Here is a 19695-nt window from a genome sequence, read left to right as displayed (position 1 = left end):
TCTTTTTACCAACTGAGAAAAAACCACAATCGTATCTGTTAAGTGGCTTTATCATAATGTATTTTCTGCAAAAGATTGTATAAATCAGGGAAGAGTAAGTGTCCTTGTCTCACACCTTTCTCGACGTTGAACTACTGAGATGTTTTTCCATCCATCTTCAATGCAGCCTGATTCAGACTTGAGTTGTTTTAAAAATATTTCAAATGTTCTGGGATGTCCATTTCACTTAATGTTTGTTTCAGGCCCTCCTATCCTCCCACCTGACAAAGCCGAATGTTTTGGCATAATCAATAAAGCACATAATATACAAGAGAATATTAAATTCTTGAACCCCATTCCTACCAAGTGCCTTAGAGTAGAAATTTAATCTGATTCGTCCTTTTCTGACACCTGCGTGCAGAATAATGATGATGAGATTCAATTAAAAACTGTGTAGCTCTTTGGAAGTGGCGTTTGCATCCATTGCGCAATGCCGCTCGGAATAAGTGTAAGTTCCATTTCAGTCGTTGAGTAGAGGAAATCGTACTAAGCATTTCTGAATAAGTTCCTAAGTTAGTCGCTCTCTGGCACTGGCAAGTGAGGTTTTTTTTTTTTTATTGGGAAAGTGTTTTTTTTTTTTTTTTTTTTGTAGTCAAGAAAATCGACCTTAGATCTTGCACTATTTCAGGCAATAAAACTGTATTAGGATGATGGACCACGAGACAATGCACTTGCCTGCCGTAACTTCTCTGTATGCCATTTTAAATTATGATAGTCTTATGCCCAGCTATCTCTGATTGACTACCAGTCAAAATTGAACTGCCCACTCCTAAAGTTATATAGTGCTAAAACGGCCTTTCCTACTTCCAATTAGGAGAAAAGGTAATAGCAGCCTTAGAATAAATATTTATTTTCATTTAAAAGAAAACTAATTTGGTGTCATTATTTTTCATTAATTTTGGTTGACAACTGAAGAATGCAGTTGAAAAGTAAAAGCACAAGGCACCACACGAGGATTTGTCTGGAGAATCTGTTGCGATGCAGTGAAAAAAGCAAGGATTTTCTTGCTCGCATCACAGGAGATGAAATATTAGTTCATCACTTTACCCTGGAGAGTAAACATGGCTCCATGACCTGGAAACATACACTATCTACAGCATACAAAAAATTCAAAACTGTTCCCATTGTCTGAAAGTCATGGCCACATTCTTCTGGGATCGCCAAGGCTGAAGGGAGGAACAATCAATGCAGAGCTTTACTATGCAATGTTGGACAAAGTGAAAGCCAACATTTGATGCAAACGAGCAGGACTCTTGACAAGCAGCATGACCTTGGTATATTACAACACACACAATACAAACCACTCATGAGTGGTTGCACTGTAATCACTGGGAAACTCTGCCACATCCCTCTACAGCAGAGACTTAGTGCCTTCACACTTCCATTTGTTTCCCCCCCCCCCCCCGCCCCAAGAAACACTTTTCCAGAAGGCATTTCACCATGGATGAAGAAGTACATCAGGTGGTGCGATGCCAATTGCTGGGTGTGGGCAAAGACTTCTTCAGTAGTGGTAGTGATAAACTGCTCCATCACTGGAACAAGTGCATCAATAAATTTGGAGACTTTGTGAAGTAGTGCATGTTCACTTATTTCTTGGTGTACAATTTCACCTTCATATTGTTAAACATCCTTGATGAAAAAAAAGTTTAACTTACTTTTTAGGATCAGGATGCATTAATTTGGGCCATCCTGTTTCAGTAATACAAATATTTTATAATAATAAAGTTAAGCAGCAGTTGATGAGGGAAAGGCAGATCCTGTCTTTTTTTTTACAAAAGTATTTGACAGGCTGCCACATGACACACTGATATATAAATTGTAATGTACGGGTTTAGATATCATGTTAGTGAACTGGATTGGAAACTGCTGTTTAATAGATACACAGAGTTGTATGCGTGTGTGTGTGGTGGGGTATTTTCAATAGGGTTCAATATTGTGATATTCACCATTTAATTTTTATATCAATGATACTGTCACTGGACTGCAAGAAATATTCAGATGTTCAGCAGATGATGCAATGCTTAGAGGATTATTAGCAAGAGTGCCAATGTTATAGCCCATCAGGAAGACCTGAATAAGCTGCAAAGCTAGGTAAACAAATGAATGGGGATATCAGTTAATGTAAGGTTTTGAACTTTGAGAACAACTCATGGGAGATTACATACTCTACTTGTGAACTATATTACAGGAAGTAGAGGAGGAAGGATCTTGGGTGATGCTAATATAAATTTGAAGTCATAAGGAACAATATTGCAAAAGCAGTGAAGATAACTCAGAGAACTGCTGTAATATAGAGAAAGACATTGACCAGTAGAGATAAGTATTCCATTGTATGTGAACAATTTTTGGATTACTGTGCTCAGATCTGGTCAATGAGTTATGAATAGGATGAAATAACCTTAAAGAGAATACATAGGAGGATAGTGAAAATTATAACAGGAGTGTAAAATGTTAGTTATGAGTACAGAATGAGATATGCAAACTGCAGAGCTTGGTGAAAGAAGGCAAAGGGATGAGATAAATAAGACAATCAAGCTGCTGAGAGAAATTTAGGATTGATACTGGGGAGATTTTTTGTATGGTAGAGAAATGGGAAGGAAGAAGGGACCATCTCCAGACAATGAGAACGGAAGTGGTAGGACCACAGAATGTACTGCCTGGGTGGTGAGCATGCAAATGGTGAATTAGTTTAACCACCCAAATGGCCACACAGACAAAATATATTAAAAATACCTTTGTATCTGTATTATTTTTATAATATCCAAAGGTTACTGACTTCAATGGATAGTTGGCATCCATGTAATTATGGATATATATGCAGTACATGGTACATGTCAAGGCTGGTATGGTGGTTAAAAATGACATGACAGGCTTTCTGTTGTCTAAGTAGAGTCTCCCAAGATGAATTGTATAATTCTATGGAGATCTTGAATAATGGTATTATCATGGATCAGATCCATTAGGAAGTGAGCAATCTATTGTGTCAAGCAAAAATATTGAATAGGATAGTCAATTCAGAAAGTAAAGGTGGGTGGGGAATAAAGGGATGTTGCCATTTCTATATACCAGTGTTTCTCAACCTGTGATCCGTGACGATGGGACAGGTGGTCCACAGGAAGACTTAAATTAATTAAATAAATATATATTTTTTTAATTATCTAAACAAATTAAAATTGAATAAGTAAGTAAAAATTATTGAAATCAAATGGCGACTTAAAAAAACACAACAAATATCGTCAGAATGTTCAAAGGCAGAAGCAATAAAACTATATTGTTGTTCACTTCACTCTTTTTATTATTCGTCATTGTACTGTTAAATTTGTAGCTGCAGAATGACAATAATAAAAGAGGGATGAAGTGAACAATAATATAGTTTTATTGCTTCTGCCTTCCCTTGCTGTTTTGTCAGATTTGAAGTGAACATGTGTTATTCTACATTTCAACTAATGGCTTGTTGTTGTTTATTGATTTTTATTATTGAAGGTTTCCCTTCTTCAACCAAGGCTCAGTATATCTTGAGAAGTGCTAAGGGGTTAACCCCAGCGTTATATATTTTTTGGAAACATTCGTTAATAATGGAAAAGTGACTTAGAACTAGGACTTTGAAAAGGGCAAATGAAAACAGGTGATGCTAACCCTAATTGTGATACAAGTGTTGTAACGACAAGTAAATCTGATACTATTAAAGAAGAAAAAATACAGTAGGAAATATAATAGTTCATATTTGGAATTCAGGTTTACTTAGTGTGGAGATGAAAGTGAACAGAAACCTCAATGTGTTTTGTGTTATGAAGTGTTGTCGAATGAGCGCAAGAAACCTGTGAAACTCCGACGACATTTAGAAGCTAAACATTGTGATGTGAAAAATAAGCCAATTGAATTTTTTCAGCGACGCTTAGGGACATTAAATCATGGGAAAGATATAGTTTTGGCCATGGGTTCCATTAATAGCAAGGCACTGGAAGCATCCTACTCTTAAGTATGTGCATAGCGAAAACAGGGAAACCTCATTCTATTTGGGAAATTTTGCTACTTCCAGCTATAAAAGATGTGGTAAAAACGATGTTGATTTGATTCCTCTTTCAAATGACATTGTCAGTCGCAGAATTAACGATATGGCAGGTGACATAGAATCTAAGTTAATTGAAAGAGTTAAGAAGAGCCCTTATTATGCGTTACAAATAGACGAGACTACTGATGTTACAAGTGATGCGCAGTTAATATGCTACGTAAGATATGCGCATGATAACAACATTCATGATAATATTCTGTTTTGTAGAACTTTGCCATCTTGAACAACTGGAGAAGAAACATTTCACACTCTCAATAATTATATAATAAACAAAGGGATCCAGTGGGAAAAATGTATAGGCTTCTGTTTGGATGGAGCTGGTGCCCTTACAGGCAGGCATAGTGGGGTTGTTTCTATGGTCATGGAAGTAGCTACGGATATGAATTGAGTACATTGTTTCATACATAACGAAGCATTAACCTTCAAAGGAATGCCACCAGAATTTAAAACTGTGCTATACAATGCTGTAAAGCTAATTAATTTTTTTAAAGCTCGACCGTTAAATAACAGGTTATTTTCAGTACTCTGCAATGAAACGAGCAGTGAATATATACAACTTTTGCTTCATTATAAAATTCGGTGGCTTTCCAAGGGCAATACTGACAAGGTTATTTCAATTAAGGCACGAAGTTTTATTATTTATAAATGAACGTAATTCTGATTTTGCATCACTCCTTGTTGATGAAATATGGTTATCAACACTATCCTATCTTTCAGACATTTTTTCAAAATTAAATGAACTAAATCTCTCAATTCAGGGATATTCTTTAACTGTTCTTGATGCCTACGACAAAATAAAGGCATTCGAGAAAAAACTGGTTTTATGGATTAATTATGTAAAAGACACATAATTTGCACCTTTTCCAACATTGGAATCTTTTTTAGTGGAAAATGATATTTTTGTTGATTCTGAGTTTCTGGAAAAAGTTTGAGACCAACTCAAAAATCTGAAACGGAATTTTGAAACATACTTTCGGAATAACTTTTATAAGAAATTTCTGTGGGTTCACGATCCATTTCAGGCTTGCAGTCATGAGAAAGACCTTTTGTTATTGAAAAAAGTACAGTTAATTGAGTTTTCAAGTGACAGTGGACTTGAAATGCAATTCTGTGATCTTGGTTTGGCTCGATTTTTGGATCTTGCCTTCAGTGAGAAATGAACATTTCCCGAATTATCTGAAGAAGCATTGGAAATCGTCAAGCAGTTCTCTACAACCTATCTTTGTGAGAAAGGATTTTCATTGCGCCTTCAAATAAAAACAAAATGCAGAAATCGTCTTCGTGTGTGTGTGCCGATCTTCGACTGAATTTGACCAATATTAAGCCAGATATCCAGCAACTCTGCAAGGGCCGAGAAGCTCAACCATCTCATTAAAAGTAAGTAGTAACATATAATAGATTTAGTTTAATCCTTTATCCCAGTGAGAGCAAACAAAGTTTGCACCTGAAAATATCTTCAGGACTAAATATAGTGTTGTACTATCTTATCCAGTAAGTAGTGCAACACCAAGGCAACTCGTGGCAAAGGTGGAGCAAGCTACCAGGCACTTCTAACATAAGTAGTAACATAATTAGATCATATTATTTATTTGTTTAATAAAAATTAAAACTTTGTTCAATGATGATACACATTTAATCATTTACTTCCAATTTAATTAATTGTTTCCATATGTATTGAAAACATGCTTTTAGATTTATTATGTTATAAATGGCACAGTTTTTCTGAAATGTTGGTAATTCCTACTTAGGTTTTTTAAAAAATTAAGAAAAGTCAAAATGACATATAGGAAAAGAAATTAAAAACACTATGTTTATTTTTGAAGTAAAATTTTAATTCCGACATTATAAAATGTTATTTTTCTTGCTTTTCTGTTCGCAAATCGTTGATGACATTGTCGAAGTCTATTTCATCAATCAGTTGCTGTTTTATAGACAGTAAGGCAAGATTTCTTAAACGGCAAAAAAGTACTGCCAGGGGTGGATCTCTCTCCCCCCCCCTCCCCAGCTAAGCCTCTGTAACTTAGTGGTCCGTAGAATTCTTTTCAGCATTTTACTGGTCCTTGGCCTTAGAAAGGTTGAGAACCACTGCTATATACTAATGCCAGAAATATCAGGAACAAGGAGGAGGAGTTTTGGGCATTTTTAGTGAAACCTTGCCAAAAGTTATAAGCATTAGTGAGACTTGGCTAACAGTAGATGATGTAGTTACAGGGATTGAATGTGAAGGGTTTAGTATTTTCAGGGCAGATAGAGAAGATAGGATGGGGAGGAGGTGAGGGGGGGGGTACTGCTGATGATAGTAGATGAATTGCAACCAAAACAAATAGGAGACAGAGGAGAGCGGCTGTTAATTTGAAGCAATCTTGTATGAGATTAAAAGCTATAAGATAAAATATACAGTTGGTTGTTGCTACAGACCAGGGAGTTCCACAGATGTTTGGAAGACTTGCATCAGAAAATTAGTACAATGAATACAGGTCAAGTGATTATTATGGGGGACTTCAACTATGGAGATATAGACTGGAAGGAAGAAAGATCACATAGCAGAAAGGAAATAGAATTTACACACCTGCTATGTGATCTTTCTTCCTTATCTATCCAGATAAGGAAGATAAAGAGCTATCCATAACCAAGGTGACAACATTAACTCCAATTGGTGAAAATCCGGTCTTGACTTGGGAGATTGTAAAACATGAGGAATATTCTATCAAGAAGTTGTATTTGTGGAACCACAAGGCAGGTGGATTATGACATGCTTAGGAAAAAGCTTAAATCTGTACCATAGCATAAAGCACTGCAGGGTAAGGATGTCAGTAGTGCATGGGATATAGTTAAGGGTCATCTAGAGGAAGCAGTATTAAATTGCATACCTAGGATAAGGAAGGTTAATCAGGGTAGGAGTGAGATGGATGAGTAATATCATTAAGCATGAGCTGCAGAAGAAGAAATGCTGTGGAGATTATATAAAGAGAAAGGTGACCAGCAAACTCATGAACAGTAAAACTCAGGCAAGAAAGATGAACCAGCATGGCAAAATCAGATTATGAGAAGAATTTAGCCGAGTGGGCCAAAGAAAATCCCAAAGAGCTCTTTTGTTATGTGGCAAGTAAGAGGAAGAATGACTATGGAAGATTAAACTTAATGAGCGATGATGGTCATGAAGAGACAGCAAATAAAATATTTGAGTTACTGAGTGACCACTTCGCAAGCGGATATCTTCCTAGTGAGGTTACTGCTTTAACCTATGTGACAGACACTACTGTGGGAACAGTGGTGGATGAATTGGAGGTTCTTAGGATATTGTAGAATCTCAGTGTAAATATAGCTGTGAGATTAGATGTGTTTAATTTAAGTCTCAGCTCTGGTAGAGTTCCAAGGGAGTGGAAAGAAGGCAAAATTATTGTTTTGCATAAGGGAAGTTCTAAGACTACAGTAGCAAATTATAGACCAATCAGTATCTCAGGCATGGTGGTAAAAGTACTAGAAAAATTGGTCAAAAAAGAGAATTCAAGAATGGGTAGATAAAAATATGATACTGTATGATCGTCAACATGGCTTTGTGAAGGGTCAGTTATGCTTTAGTAATTTACTCACTTTTTATAAGAGTAACAGCTGAGGTGAATAAAAGAAATGGTTAGACGATGATTCTGCTGGATTTTGCAAAGGCATTTGACAGAATACTACATGGAACACTGTTACACAAATTAGAACAAATGGGGATGGATGTGACACTAGCTAAGTGGATGGTTGCTGGACAGTTATCAAAAAGTGTATATAGGGCAGAATCGAGGTGAAAACAAGTGAGCAGTGATGTGCCACAAGGTTCACAAAGTGCTGGGACCATTGCTGTTTAATTTGTATGCAAATGATATAGGAAATATTCAGTTGTTTGCTGATGATGTGAAATTAGGTAGAGTAATAGTTAAGCTAAATTAGCCCAAAAGATTACTTGGCTATTGAAGAACACATTAACAAGTAGAGATAAGGGAGTTGTAAAATTCCTTTTTATAAGGCCTCGATACGCCCACATCTGGATTAATGTGCTCGAATCTGGTCCTCTGGGTTTCTTGGGGATGAGGAAGCAGTGGAGAGGATTTAGAGGCGAGTGGCTTGTGGAATGTTCCCTATGAGAACAGATTGAAGGTGTGTGGATTGCAGAAGTTGGTTGATAGGAGAAAAAGAAGGGATATGACAAACATTTAAGTTGCTTAAAGGATTTTATAGGATAGACGCAGGAAAAATGTTTCAACACTTGGCTAGAGCGACCAGAACAAGGGGTCATCCCTGGAAGTTGAATAAAGGTGTGATCAGTGGTGTGAGGACTAGATATTTTGCTTGGAGAGTGGTGAATGATAGATTGTGTGGATAGACTGGGTTTTCCGTGATGAGTGTTTGGACTCCATGGAGGTGCCCATATAATAATAATTAGGAATAAGGCAGCTGTTTAGGAAATGGATACTATGATGGTAACACAACATTCACATATCAGTGAGAATTAAGGAAGTGAGCGAAAGTCGCTAGTGGCAGAATATCTTCATATTCAAAATGAAGATACCAGAAAAGAAAATCATTCACAGATAATAGGATTAGAAATATAGTTGTTCAAAACAATGGTAATCAATATTATGAAAATATCCTGGACAATTAGGGAAGTGAACAGATGACATTATTTGGAGAAACATTAAAACTTAAGATATCAGAAAAGAAAAACATTATTAATACTGATAGAGTGGAATCTCACATGGACTACATAAATAGTGTGTTCTTTTAGAATAGCTAATGCACCTGTGGAATTTCAGTCATGACTAAGTGTATGTTAAGTTCTGTTTGTGGTCATTTAAACATGGAAGATGATAAAGATAATGGTGGCTGAAGTAGAAATGGCACAAAAAGAGACATCTAACGGATGAAATAAAATGCAAGCTAACTTAGACAATATAAACTTACCTGATCATATTAGAAACGTTAGGAGTAAGAGAATAATGTGGAAGAAAGTTTGGTATCTTTATCAAAATCTGTTTCTTTCATGATTTCATATACTAGAATAATGATAAATGGACAGACCACATCCATGTAAATATATACATATGTATTTACAAATTATAAAAAAAAAATCACTCCTGTATCAAGAAAAATGTCAAAAATTATCAGAAAGTTTTGATTTATAAACTGATGAGTAATATTCTTCTTCAAGCTCATACAATTCAGCAGCAATGTCATCTCTAAGTGTGGCCAATTTTGAATCAATGCTTTCTTGAACTGCATAACACATCTTTGACTTCTGTGAAATGGACTCATTTACTGAGAGAAAGTCATTCAGAATCAAATATTGCTTGATATCTGAAATCAGTTTCATCAAGGATTCTCCAGCTCTTACCTAAAAAAATAAAATAAATAAATAGTTTTGATCATACAGCGATGAGGGAAAATGAGATGACTAATCTAAAAGCAATATACACTAATATCCATATTGTTTCTGGTCAGAAATGTACGTTTCTCCAACATTATATTCCCCATTTGCAATAGTTTGCAATTATTATGTACTACATCCTTCATAATGCACAGTCTTGGAAAATTTTGAGGAGTCAGATAGTTCTCAATGCAGTAAATCAAACTCCTGAAACAGTCTGAAAGTGTAGTTTCTAAAGAGGGTTTCCCCTAGACTTTTAGAAAAGAAAAGTTACATTGGAATGGTGTTTTTTTTTTTAATAACCATCCTGGAGTAGTTATATTAATTTGGTACTCTAAGATGGGTGGAAAAACCAATATTTTGCCAAATTATTTACAGCTTTTCCACACAAGACTACTCATATAGTTACATAGGGTAAGAAAGCCCACAGCCAATCTCTACGTTCATATAGCACTCTAACAATTGCCACTAACAATACCATTTATTTTCATAATCTGGTTCATTTCTTTCTGAGTGTTCTGCAGCCAAACAAACAAATGGAGAACACACGCAATAAACAGACATAATATGCTGGCCTCATAGTCTTAGGTCAAGAGTTTAGCCCAACCAATTAAATACTTCTAATTATTGCTAGCAAATTTTTTTTTTTAATGAAAGGGAAGGGGTATTATAATATCTTTGATTATAGTTCTGATTTGATGTTAGTGGCAATTGTTAGAGTGCTATATGAACATAGAGATTGGCTGTGGGCTTTTAGAATATCCAAAATTTCTGCTGTAGAAACCAAACATTCATGTTAGAGGTCTACTACAGTGGCTTGCAAGTTCCATGTTTGGTTTCTACAGCAGGAATTTTGGATTATCTAATCCTTAGCTGATTCACAGTACTAATCTAAATCATCTGTGAGTGGAAATTTTTATATATATATATATATATATATATATATTAATACAAGAGTGGAGAAGTGATAAACATACAATGAGATATCTGATCCTCAAAAACCGAAGACATTACCCTAATGCTCTTGTATGTTTAAGAGCAGTAGGGTGAAGTTTTCCCTCGGGATGATCAGAACTAGCCTTCTATACAACCCACACACACACACACAGTGGATTGTGTGGGATGGAGTGCTGATGAGTCAGTGAGTTCCATGAAGGTGTAGTGTCATAATAAATAGAGGTCCAGGTACTGCTTTATCAATCTTGGAATCCCAAGATTGATATTAATAAAAATTTCAATAATAATATGGAATAAAATGGAGTTATTTCAATTTTACATTTTATTATATAATAATTTTATGTATATACTTTTATTATATACATTTTATTATATAATAAAATTATTATATAAAAATAACTGAATACTAAAATATGATGAAAATGAACATCAAGAGATTGCTTTACGAGATAAAAAATCAACATATTCTCATTTGCAGTATAAATACAGAATCTCATATCACAAAATGCATTGTATAAATGTTGAAAAAAAAAAAAGTTTTTTATTTTTTGATATAAATTTTTGACTTTGCCATTATGCAGAATATCAAGAGAGTAATGGTAAACCACATTACCCAGAGTAGCCAGATATCATGCTAAAAAAAAAAAAAAAATTACATCAAAAGATAAAGAAATAAACTGAGGGTGTAGCCCTACTTTTATAAAAGACTGGCCATTGTAATTTTGCTGCTAAAATAAATAATGCAAATTAGCCAAATGACATTTTTTTTTATATGTGGCTACCACTGATGAAAGGTATAAAAATAAATCTGAAATTAACTGAAGGGAATAAGTGAGAGAGGACTCTTCTATTAATCAAACAGACCTCTTCCAAATATAATTAAGCATTCTGAGGAAGGTTTTAAATGCGTTATACCAAATGTGAGAATAACATTCTAGGGTTTGTTGGATTTGAGATTTATAGCATGTCAGAGTTGAACATTGTAAACATATAGTTTATAATCTCTTCTAATTCATGATACTAATCAGTATAGATCAGTATCGTGGATGGGTTAAGGATCTCCCCCCCCCCTTTTGTTGATTATGTATATATTTGTATTTTCATTTTATACCTGGTCTAGAAGCAATGCTGTTGAGATTACGTATGGAACTTTTTCAAGCCACTTCATGCCTCTAATAAACAGAGCAGTAGTCTCATGCTGAGCAATGAAATTCATCTCTCGCCTAAATTATCAATCTTTTATAAAAGTAGGGCTACACCCACAGCATTCTTTAAAAGGCTGGCAGTTAAGTTCTGCTTAAGATACACACATACACCAGATCTCCTACTGCAGTAATTATCAAGTGATCAAATCTAAATTAAAACTAAAATTATTTTTATTTACTTATTTTTTTATATCAGCCTTACACATCAGAGGTCTCAAGACACAACAGTGCTGTGTGTGGGCTAGTGGTTGGAGAGAAGAAAGGAGTTTGTCTGTTTTTGATGAGCTGAGAATTGTAGTTATTGGAGCAAAGTGTTGGGAAGATTGTCTTAAAGAACAGAGGTAAATGAGAATTCAGTTCAATACGTTTGCTGCTTAACTGTTTATGGGTGTTCAACAGCAGCTGCTTGTGTTTGTGCACGATTAGAAGAAAGTAGAGGAATGGTGGCCATTCCAGTGGGCTAGAATCCACAGAAATATTACAGAAAAGACATGATACAACAACAGAGCAGCTATGGGAAATTAACTACAGGGACTCAGTGAGAGAGGATTCTTCTATTAAGCAAACAGACCAAAATATAATCAAGCATTCTGAGGAAGGTTTTAAATGTGCTATACCAAATGCGAGAATAACATTCTAGGTTTGGTTGGATTTGAGATTTACAGCATGTCAGGAGTTGAACAGAAAAGATATTCTAAATATATTGTTTAGAAAAAAAAAACTAGCCTATTGTGACATAAACACATCAGAAAAAGCCTTCAGTTGACTTGGTAAAAGTGAACTGAAGTCAACTATATATATACACACACATATACATACTTAGGTTTGCTGTAGCATTTCCATTGTCTGCTTTAACTATCGGCATGTTTTGGTTTAATTTTAGTTTTCTCAAGACTGTTTTTTCCCTCCCTCAGCGATACTGTTTTTGAGGACCTGCATTTTTGGCAAGGTAGCCTAATCAATGATATCTACTTTGATATGTTATTTCCCCCTCCCTCACCTAACCGTTTTTAATTGATCTTCCAGAAGATACACTTGAACTCCTTTCCAAATCCAACCCCCCCCCCCAACATTTGCAAACTCTTAAGCTCTGTTGTAAATCATGGTATTTTAGCTGGAAAAACAACCATATCTTTAAATTGAAAATAGAGCAATGGGCTGTACTTTCAATTTAGAATATTCAATTCAAATGATGATGTGTACTACAAAAAATCATGTTTGGCTGGTTATAATATTATTAAATAACACCTTCCCTACTGCTTTCATTATGGAAACATTTTAAATGCAAAAAGGAATAAATTTTTAAGAGAAGTGAAGTAGCTAATATACAAAGTATCAACTAGAAAGAATGATACTTGTAAAGTAAGTACAAAAATATCAAATTAATGTAACTAGAATTACTGAGATAAAAAAAGGGCAAGGTACTACTAAATGACAAGATAACTTATTTAGACAATAAGGATCAAACAGAGAAGCCAGTATTTACCAATATGCATGAAAACTTGAATTAGAGGTATTTTCAGTGATGTAGGAGTCAGTTTCAAAATGAAAATCGAGACAATGCTTCTTGGGAGTTATAATTAAAAGATGCTAAACTTTTTTTTTTGAACTTTTGAATCTCCCCCACCTCACCAATGTGTTTTTCCCTTAGGAACAGTTCTGAAGGGAAAAAAAAAAAAAAGTGTCTTCTTCTTCAACCATTTGGTTCTGTCCACTGTTGGACGAAGGTTTCCCCATGATTTTCCAGACCACTTGCTTTTCTGCTTCTCCCATCCATCTCACTACTGCAATTTGTTCCAGTTCATCTCTCCACCTTCTTCTCGGTCTTCCTCTTTGTCTTACTCCATCCATTGGTCTCCACTCTGCTGGTTTTCTAGTCCATCTCTCCCATCACTGCATCTGACAATATGACCAGCCACTTAGCCTCCACTATGATCTCCACTTAGCCTGTTTAATGTATTTTACAATATCCATGATATCTGTTTGAGATCTTATCCAGGTATTTGTCTTCCTATCTTTTAATGTTATTTTTAGCATACTTCTCTCCATGTGATGTTGTGTTGTTCTCAGCTTTTTGTTTAGGGCTTCTGTTAGAGTCCATGTTTCTACTCTATATGCCAGGACAGGAAGCGCACACACACTGGTCGAAAGCTTTTCTTTTTAGACTCATAGGGATGTCCCTTCTGCATATCTCTCATTTTCTCATAAGCCATCCATCCAAGATGAATTCTACGTTCATTCCTTTGGCAATCCTCAAAGGATAACTCCTCAAATAGAGCAAGGTTTCATGGTTTTCAACTTTGACAGTTCTATGGTTTATGTATTTATTCATCATTATTTTTGTTTTTTCTCTATTTATTTTTAATCCAATTACTCTGGAGGCTTCATTTAGCTGATTTAGCCTTTCTTCCAGATCTTCAAGATTGTCTGCTATTAGGACAACATCATCTGAAAATTTCAGATGATGCAGCCTTTCTCCATTGTTATTACATTGCAAATATATTTATTTTAGTAACTAGCAGATTTTAATGAAATCATATGATAAAAAAATAAATTGTGTATGTATCAGCAGTTATCAGTTAAAGATGACATCTTTTAGAAATGGCACCTTAATATTAAAAAACATTTTAATGTTTTTTTTTTAATGTTATGGTGCTATTTCTACTATTAAAAATTCAGAATTTCAAAAAAAGAAAGAAAAAAAAAAGAGTAATCAATTTTGCAATGTGCATTATATCATTCTGGATATGGTTAGGTGGGAGATGAATTTTCATTGCCTGATGCGAGACCACAGCTCCACTTATTGGAGGCCTGAAGTGGCTTGAAAAAATAAAAAAATAAAATAAAATAATAAATATATATATATACAAAAATTGATAAAAATAGATAAAATAAAATCCTTAGCCCACCTACAATATAAAACATAGGTTTGCAAATAATCTTTCGTGGGTGGGAGCAACATAAAAAAAAATAAGATAAACACTCTACCCTCATCGTGGTTTTATATCCTGAAGAGTGGGACATTTAAAGATGGTCCTTTATTGTGTACTGTCAAAGATGGCAATAATGAAGTAAAATCTCTAATAGCAGGTATAGCAATCCAAATTTAAAATGTTTTGGGAAAAAAGGACACAGTTAAGCCATAAACACTTACTAGATGTCTGATAAGGTCAAGAACAAGCCATTTTTAACATGACGTTTCAACATAAACATTCAATGCACTTAATTTCAAGAGGTGAGAGAGAGAGAGAAAAATATATAAGTAATGCCTTCAAAGAATGAATACTGCATTACATTTGTCAGTTTGGTTGTTCAATGGTAAGCAATATCCACTGTGCAACAAACAGGCTGTGGATCTGAATCCTGTCATGGGCATGGCTGTTTGTGACTGTCTTTCAGTTGGACCTGGTGTGATATCAGTGACACCCTTCTTATTGGAAGCTTGAAGTGCCTTGTAAAAGTTCCATTTCAAAAAATAGCTATAAAATAAATAAAAAAGAAAAAAAATCTGATCTCATTAACAGTCCATTTATAACGGGCTACAAACACAATGCTGTTTGTAGCCCATATAAATTAGAGGGGCTACAATGCTGTTTGTAGCCCATATAAATATGATCCTCCCAAGTCACTGCAACTGTGCCTGGGTGAAATGGCAGCAATAGTTTGAAGCAAGAGTGCAAAAAAACTGACAGTGTTTGAAAGAGGTGTTGTGTTAGGATGCCATGCTTTAGGCCAGGGGTCGATATAACATTGTTAGGGATCGATTTGGGCTCAGGGGTCGACAGAAAAATATAAGATATCATTGTACAGGTAATATTTAATTCGGTTAACTGGATTACCTTCATCCTGATTGACAATGCAATTAAGAGTGAATTGTGGAAGCAGTGACATGAATAGGACCTGTAAGATGGAGCAAGGCCATGAAAATAGTTACGGAGGACAATCATGTAGGCCAAAATGACGTATTTACCAATAAAGGATGTCAGTGGTTCCCGCCTGGCGGCGCGGCGGGAGCAAGATTGCAACACGTACGTGGTTGCTTATTTACTTATACTTACACGTATTCGATTCCACTCTCATTTTTGCGCATTGACATACAAGTGAGCGTTAATGTTCTAAAATTCATCAACATAGATATTATAATTTAATCGTTATTCATTCATGAACTAAATTTCAATATGTTGAAGAGTTGAGCAGGGCTGGTAGTTTTGTACATCCTATGTATACCTATAGGAAGATTGTATTATTGTTATTTTGTTATCTAAATTAAATTTTATATTTTATATATTATTTATCCCTCCTATCAAATATGCAATGTTAAGAAGGACATCAAAAACAAAAACGTATTCCTTTGACGTTAAGCTAATATAATAATATATACTATATTATACATACAAGAAACACTGTAACTATAAAAGAAACAATCTAAAAACTCACATAAGCGTCTTTTTTGTTTGTCCTATTAATACTAATAGTAAAATAGAAGGGGTCGATAAAAAGTCAAGAAACTCTTGAAGGGGTCGATGGTCAGAGAAGTTTGGCAACCCCTGCTTTAGGCCTATCCATATGGCAAATTGTTGATAAATTGGGCCACCCTAGGTCACAAAATTTTTTGACAAACTGTTTCGGAGGCTATTGAAAAGCTTAGAAATGGAGAACACAGTATTGCAAAACGAATCAGGTGATAAATTCAACATGAAATCTGAAACTAAGGATACTCTGGCTGTCTGAAGTAATTATGATAAAAGATTTAAATGAAACAAGTCATGAGAGAACAGTGGTAAAAAAAAAAAAAAAAAAATTCAAGAGAATAAAATCAGGAACACCTATAAATGCTAGAGGTAGAGAAGCCTATAAAAAGCCTAAAATGTGGAAGGGAGCTGGAGTAGGTGACATCTGACCAGAAATGCTCATATATAAGGTGTTTGAAGAGGCATAAAAGTTTTACAGCGACAAAATTTTGACAGCATGGATAGAATTTAGAATTCAAGACGATTGGAGCCAAGATCTCATAGTTTACATCTATAAAATGGGAAATAACAATGCAAGAATATTTGAGAATAGGCTAAGAAAAATTTTCGAAGAGCAACTCAGAGAACAAGCAAGGTTCAAGACAAACAGAGGTTTTTGGAATCATATTTTCGCTTTGAGAAAATTACTAGACATTGGGGAAATATAACAAGTATTAGTTACATACATAAGTTCTGTTGATCTAGAAAAGCATATGATAAGGTGCCAAGAAGAAAGTTAACATTAGAACATGAAGTAAATGGAACATTATACAGAGCAATACATAGCCGATTAGCCTATGTTTAACCAGTTAGCATCAATGAAAGTATAGAAAGGTAGTTTGATATAAAATCAGATGAAAAGACAATGGTATTATATTTACTTCAATCGTATTCATCACCTATACGGATTACATTACAATATTTGTGGTATCAAGTCTAGGTTTCAGTTTTATGATAATGTACTACTAAAAAAATCCGGGGGTCAAAGGGTCAAAGCTATATAACTGAGAAGAGACCTCAACATAGCCTTCAAAGGAATGCAGTTAATCGACCAGGGCTACTGAACTAATGTCCAATCCTCACCTTCTCATGGTACAATGAGAAGTACAATAATGGTACATGGTACAATAATATCGACCTGGATACTGAACGGACGAGGATGGGCTGGCAATTTGGGATTTACCGACCAAATTGTATTCTTATTGGCTTAAACCAAAATTTCAAATAATGGTACAACATGACAGAATTTCATGCCGGCTGAGGGCGTCGCCAGTTAAACAAGGCTCCCACTGTTTTTGCCAGGGAACCAGGGCAAACAGCGAAAAGTCAGCTACTGGAACAAATCCTAAAACTTATCCCAACTCAACATCACCAGAGTTCAAGATCAGTACTATCAACAAAAGAAATTTGAATGGCAAAGAAATGGAGCTAGTTGAGGGATTGGATAAGTACCAGATCGACATAATAGGGATGACTGAAACAAAAAAAGACAAAAACTAGTCAGATCTTTCTGAGCAATGAATACAAAATGTTATACTGAGGCAATGACAATCAAGGAATAGAACGAGTAGCAATAGTATTCAAGACAAAATACGAGACTAATCCTCTTGAATGGCAGGCAGTCTCAAGTAGAGTGATGTGGGCAAATATGAGAATGGGGAACTAGACAATGAGACTTATGTGTCTATGGTTCCACAGAAGGTTCTACTAAGATAGAAGTGGAGGAATATTTTGAGGCTTTAGAGAAAGCAACAGACAAAATGAAAAAGGAAAAGTTGGTCCTTGTTATGATCTAAATAGCAGAGTAGGATATGAGTGTCAGACATACAAAAATATTTTATATGACTCACATCCCTAACAATAATGGCAAATACCCGTTGGATTTCTGCTCAGGACATGGACTGGTTATTACTAACACCATGTTCCAACATAAAAATGCGCACAAATTCACATAGAGAGAAAAGGCAAGGAATAAGAAAAGTCTCACTGACTATGTTATTGTTGATAGTGATGTTTTCCCACTTGTGCAGAACACCAGAGTGTACAGATGATTTGAAATTGGAAGTGATCACCATTTAGTCTTCAGCAGAATAAAATTGAATTTCATTGAAAAGAATAACACCTAAAAAAGTTTTAAAGTGAATAAAAGTTGAGCAGCTCTCAGATGTGAACTGTAGACTAAAATACACAAATATAATTGAAGAAAAAATGAAAGCGTTTGAGAACAGGAATCAAACCTTGGAGATTCAGTGGCAAGTCCTGAAGAAAACACTGATTGACTCAGCCAGAGAGGCATGTGGTAAGGTTGTCTGTAAGGATAGAAAAATCAGAACTCCATGGTGGACACAGGTAATTAAAGAGGCAGTGAAGGAAAAGAAGAAAGCATATCAAAATTACCTAGCATGTCAACTTTATATGCTCTTAGAGAATATAAAGACAAATGTAAGAAAGCTAAACACTGTGTAAAACTGGCTAAATAAAAGCCATGGGAGGATTTTGGCATGAACATAGAAAATAAATATGAAGAAGGCAGCAAGATATTCTGGAGGTTGTTGAAGAAGCTCAGAAATGGAGGAAAATGTGCTGTAAAAGGAATTAGAGATGATAATGGTGACATGAAAACAGGAGAAAAATATATCCTTGAGGTATGGAGTAATTAATTTGAAAAACTACTAAATGAAACAAGCAGTGATGACAGCACAGTGGTAAAAAACATTGAACAGGCATGCAGTCAGGAATACATATCTATACTTGAAGTAGAAAAAGCCATCAAAAGCCTGAATGTGGAAAGGGCAGGAGTAGATGATATTCCACCAGAAATGCTCAAGTATGGAGGTATAAAAGTCGTACAGTGGCTGCACTGCATAGTTCAGAAGGCCTGGACAGTGGGACGAATTCCAGATGATTGGATATATGGGTACTATAGAGCTCTTATAGTACCCATATATAAAAAGGGAAATAAAACTGAATGTGAGAATTACTTAGGCATTTCATTACTGAATGTTCCTGGAAAGATATATGCAAGTATACTTGAGAAACGGTTGAGAAGGAATGTGGATAAGAAGCTTGGTGAAGAACAAGCTGGATTCAGGCCAAATAGAGGGGCGGTCAGGATCAGATTTTCACTTTACAACAGATAGTTCAGAAATCATGGGAACATAACAAAGATCTGTATGGAAGTTTTGTAGATCTGGAAAAGGCATAGGACAATAGAGAAGCTATTCCAAACACTACAGTTATATGGTGTTAACGGGGCATTATATCAAGCAATACTTAGTCTTTATATGAGTCGCAAGTCAGCAGTTAGAATTGAAGGAAGTACAGGAAAGTGGTTTAATGTTAAATCTGGTGTCAGACAAGGATGTACATTATCCCCTCTGTTATTCATTATTTATATGGATCACATTATGAAGGAAAGTGGTATTAACCCTAATATAAAAATTGGAGGTGTTAATCTCTGCTGTTTGCTTTATACAGATGATGTACTTTTGAATAAATCCT

The 19695-nt window shown here is 35.1% G+C and overlaps 1 protein-coding gene across 3 annotated transcripts in view; it reads right to left on the bottom strand.

The window, feature by feature from the left end:
* Positions 1-6918: 6918 nt before the first annotated feature.
* The window catches only part of MED22 (Mediator complex subunit 22), a 48545-nt gene continuing 35768 nt past the window's right edge, over positions 6919-19695 (bottom strand). For 2 of the 3 annotated variants that reach the window (XM_090416153.1, XM_090416154.1), the window contains exon 3: positions 6919-9488. In XM_090416153.1, coding sequence (XP_090272279.1) covers positions 9249-9488 — 240 coding nt within the window. In that variant the 3' untranslated portion in view covers positions 6919-9248. The remainder of the gene's footprint in view (positions 9489-19695) is intronic. The other variant, XM_090416155.1, reaches the window with a different exon arrangement.

Source organism: Typopeltis vanoorti, chromosome 3, assembly GCF_054136105.1.
Source record: "Typopeltis vanoorti isolate ZY-2024b chromosome 3, IOZ_Tvanoo_1.0, whole genome shotgun sequence".
NCBI lineage: Eukaryota > Metazoa > Arthropoda > Arachnida > Uropygi > Thelyphonidae > Typopeltis > Typopeltis vanoorti.
The sequence above is the reverse complement of the archived record's forward strand: the minus strand, read 5'-3'. Positions and strand labels throughout refer to the sequence as shown.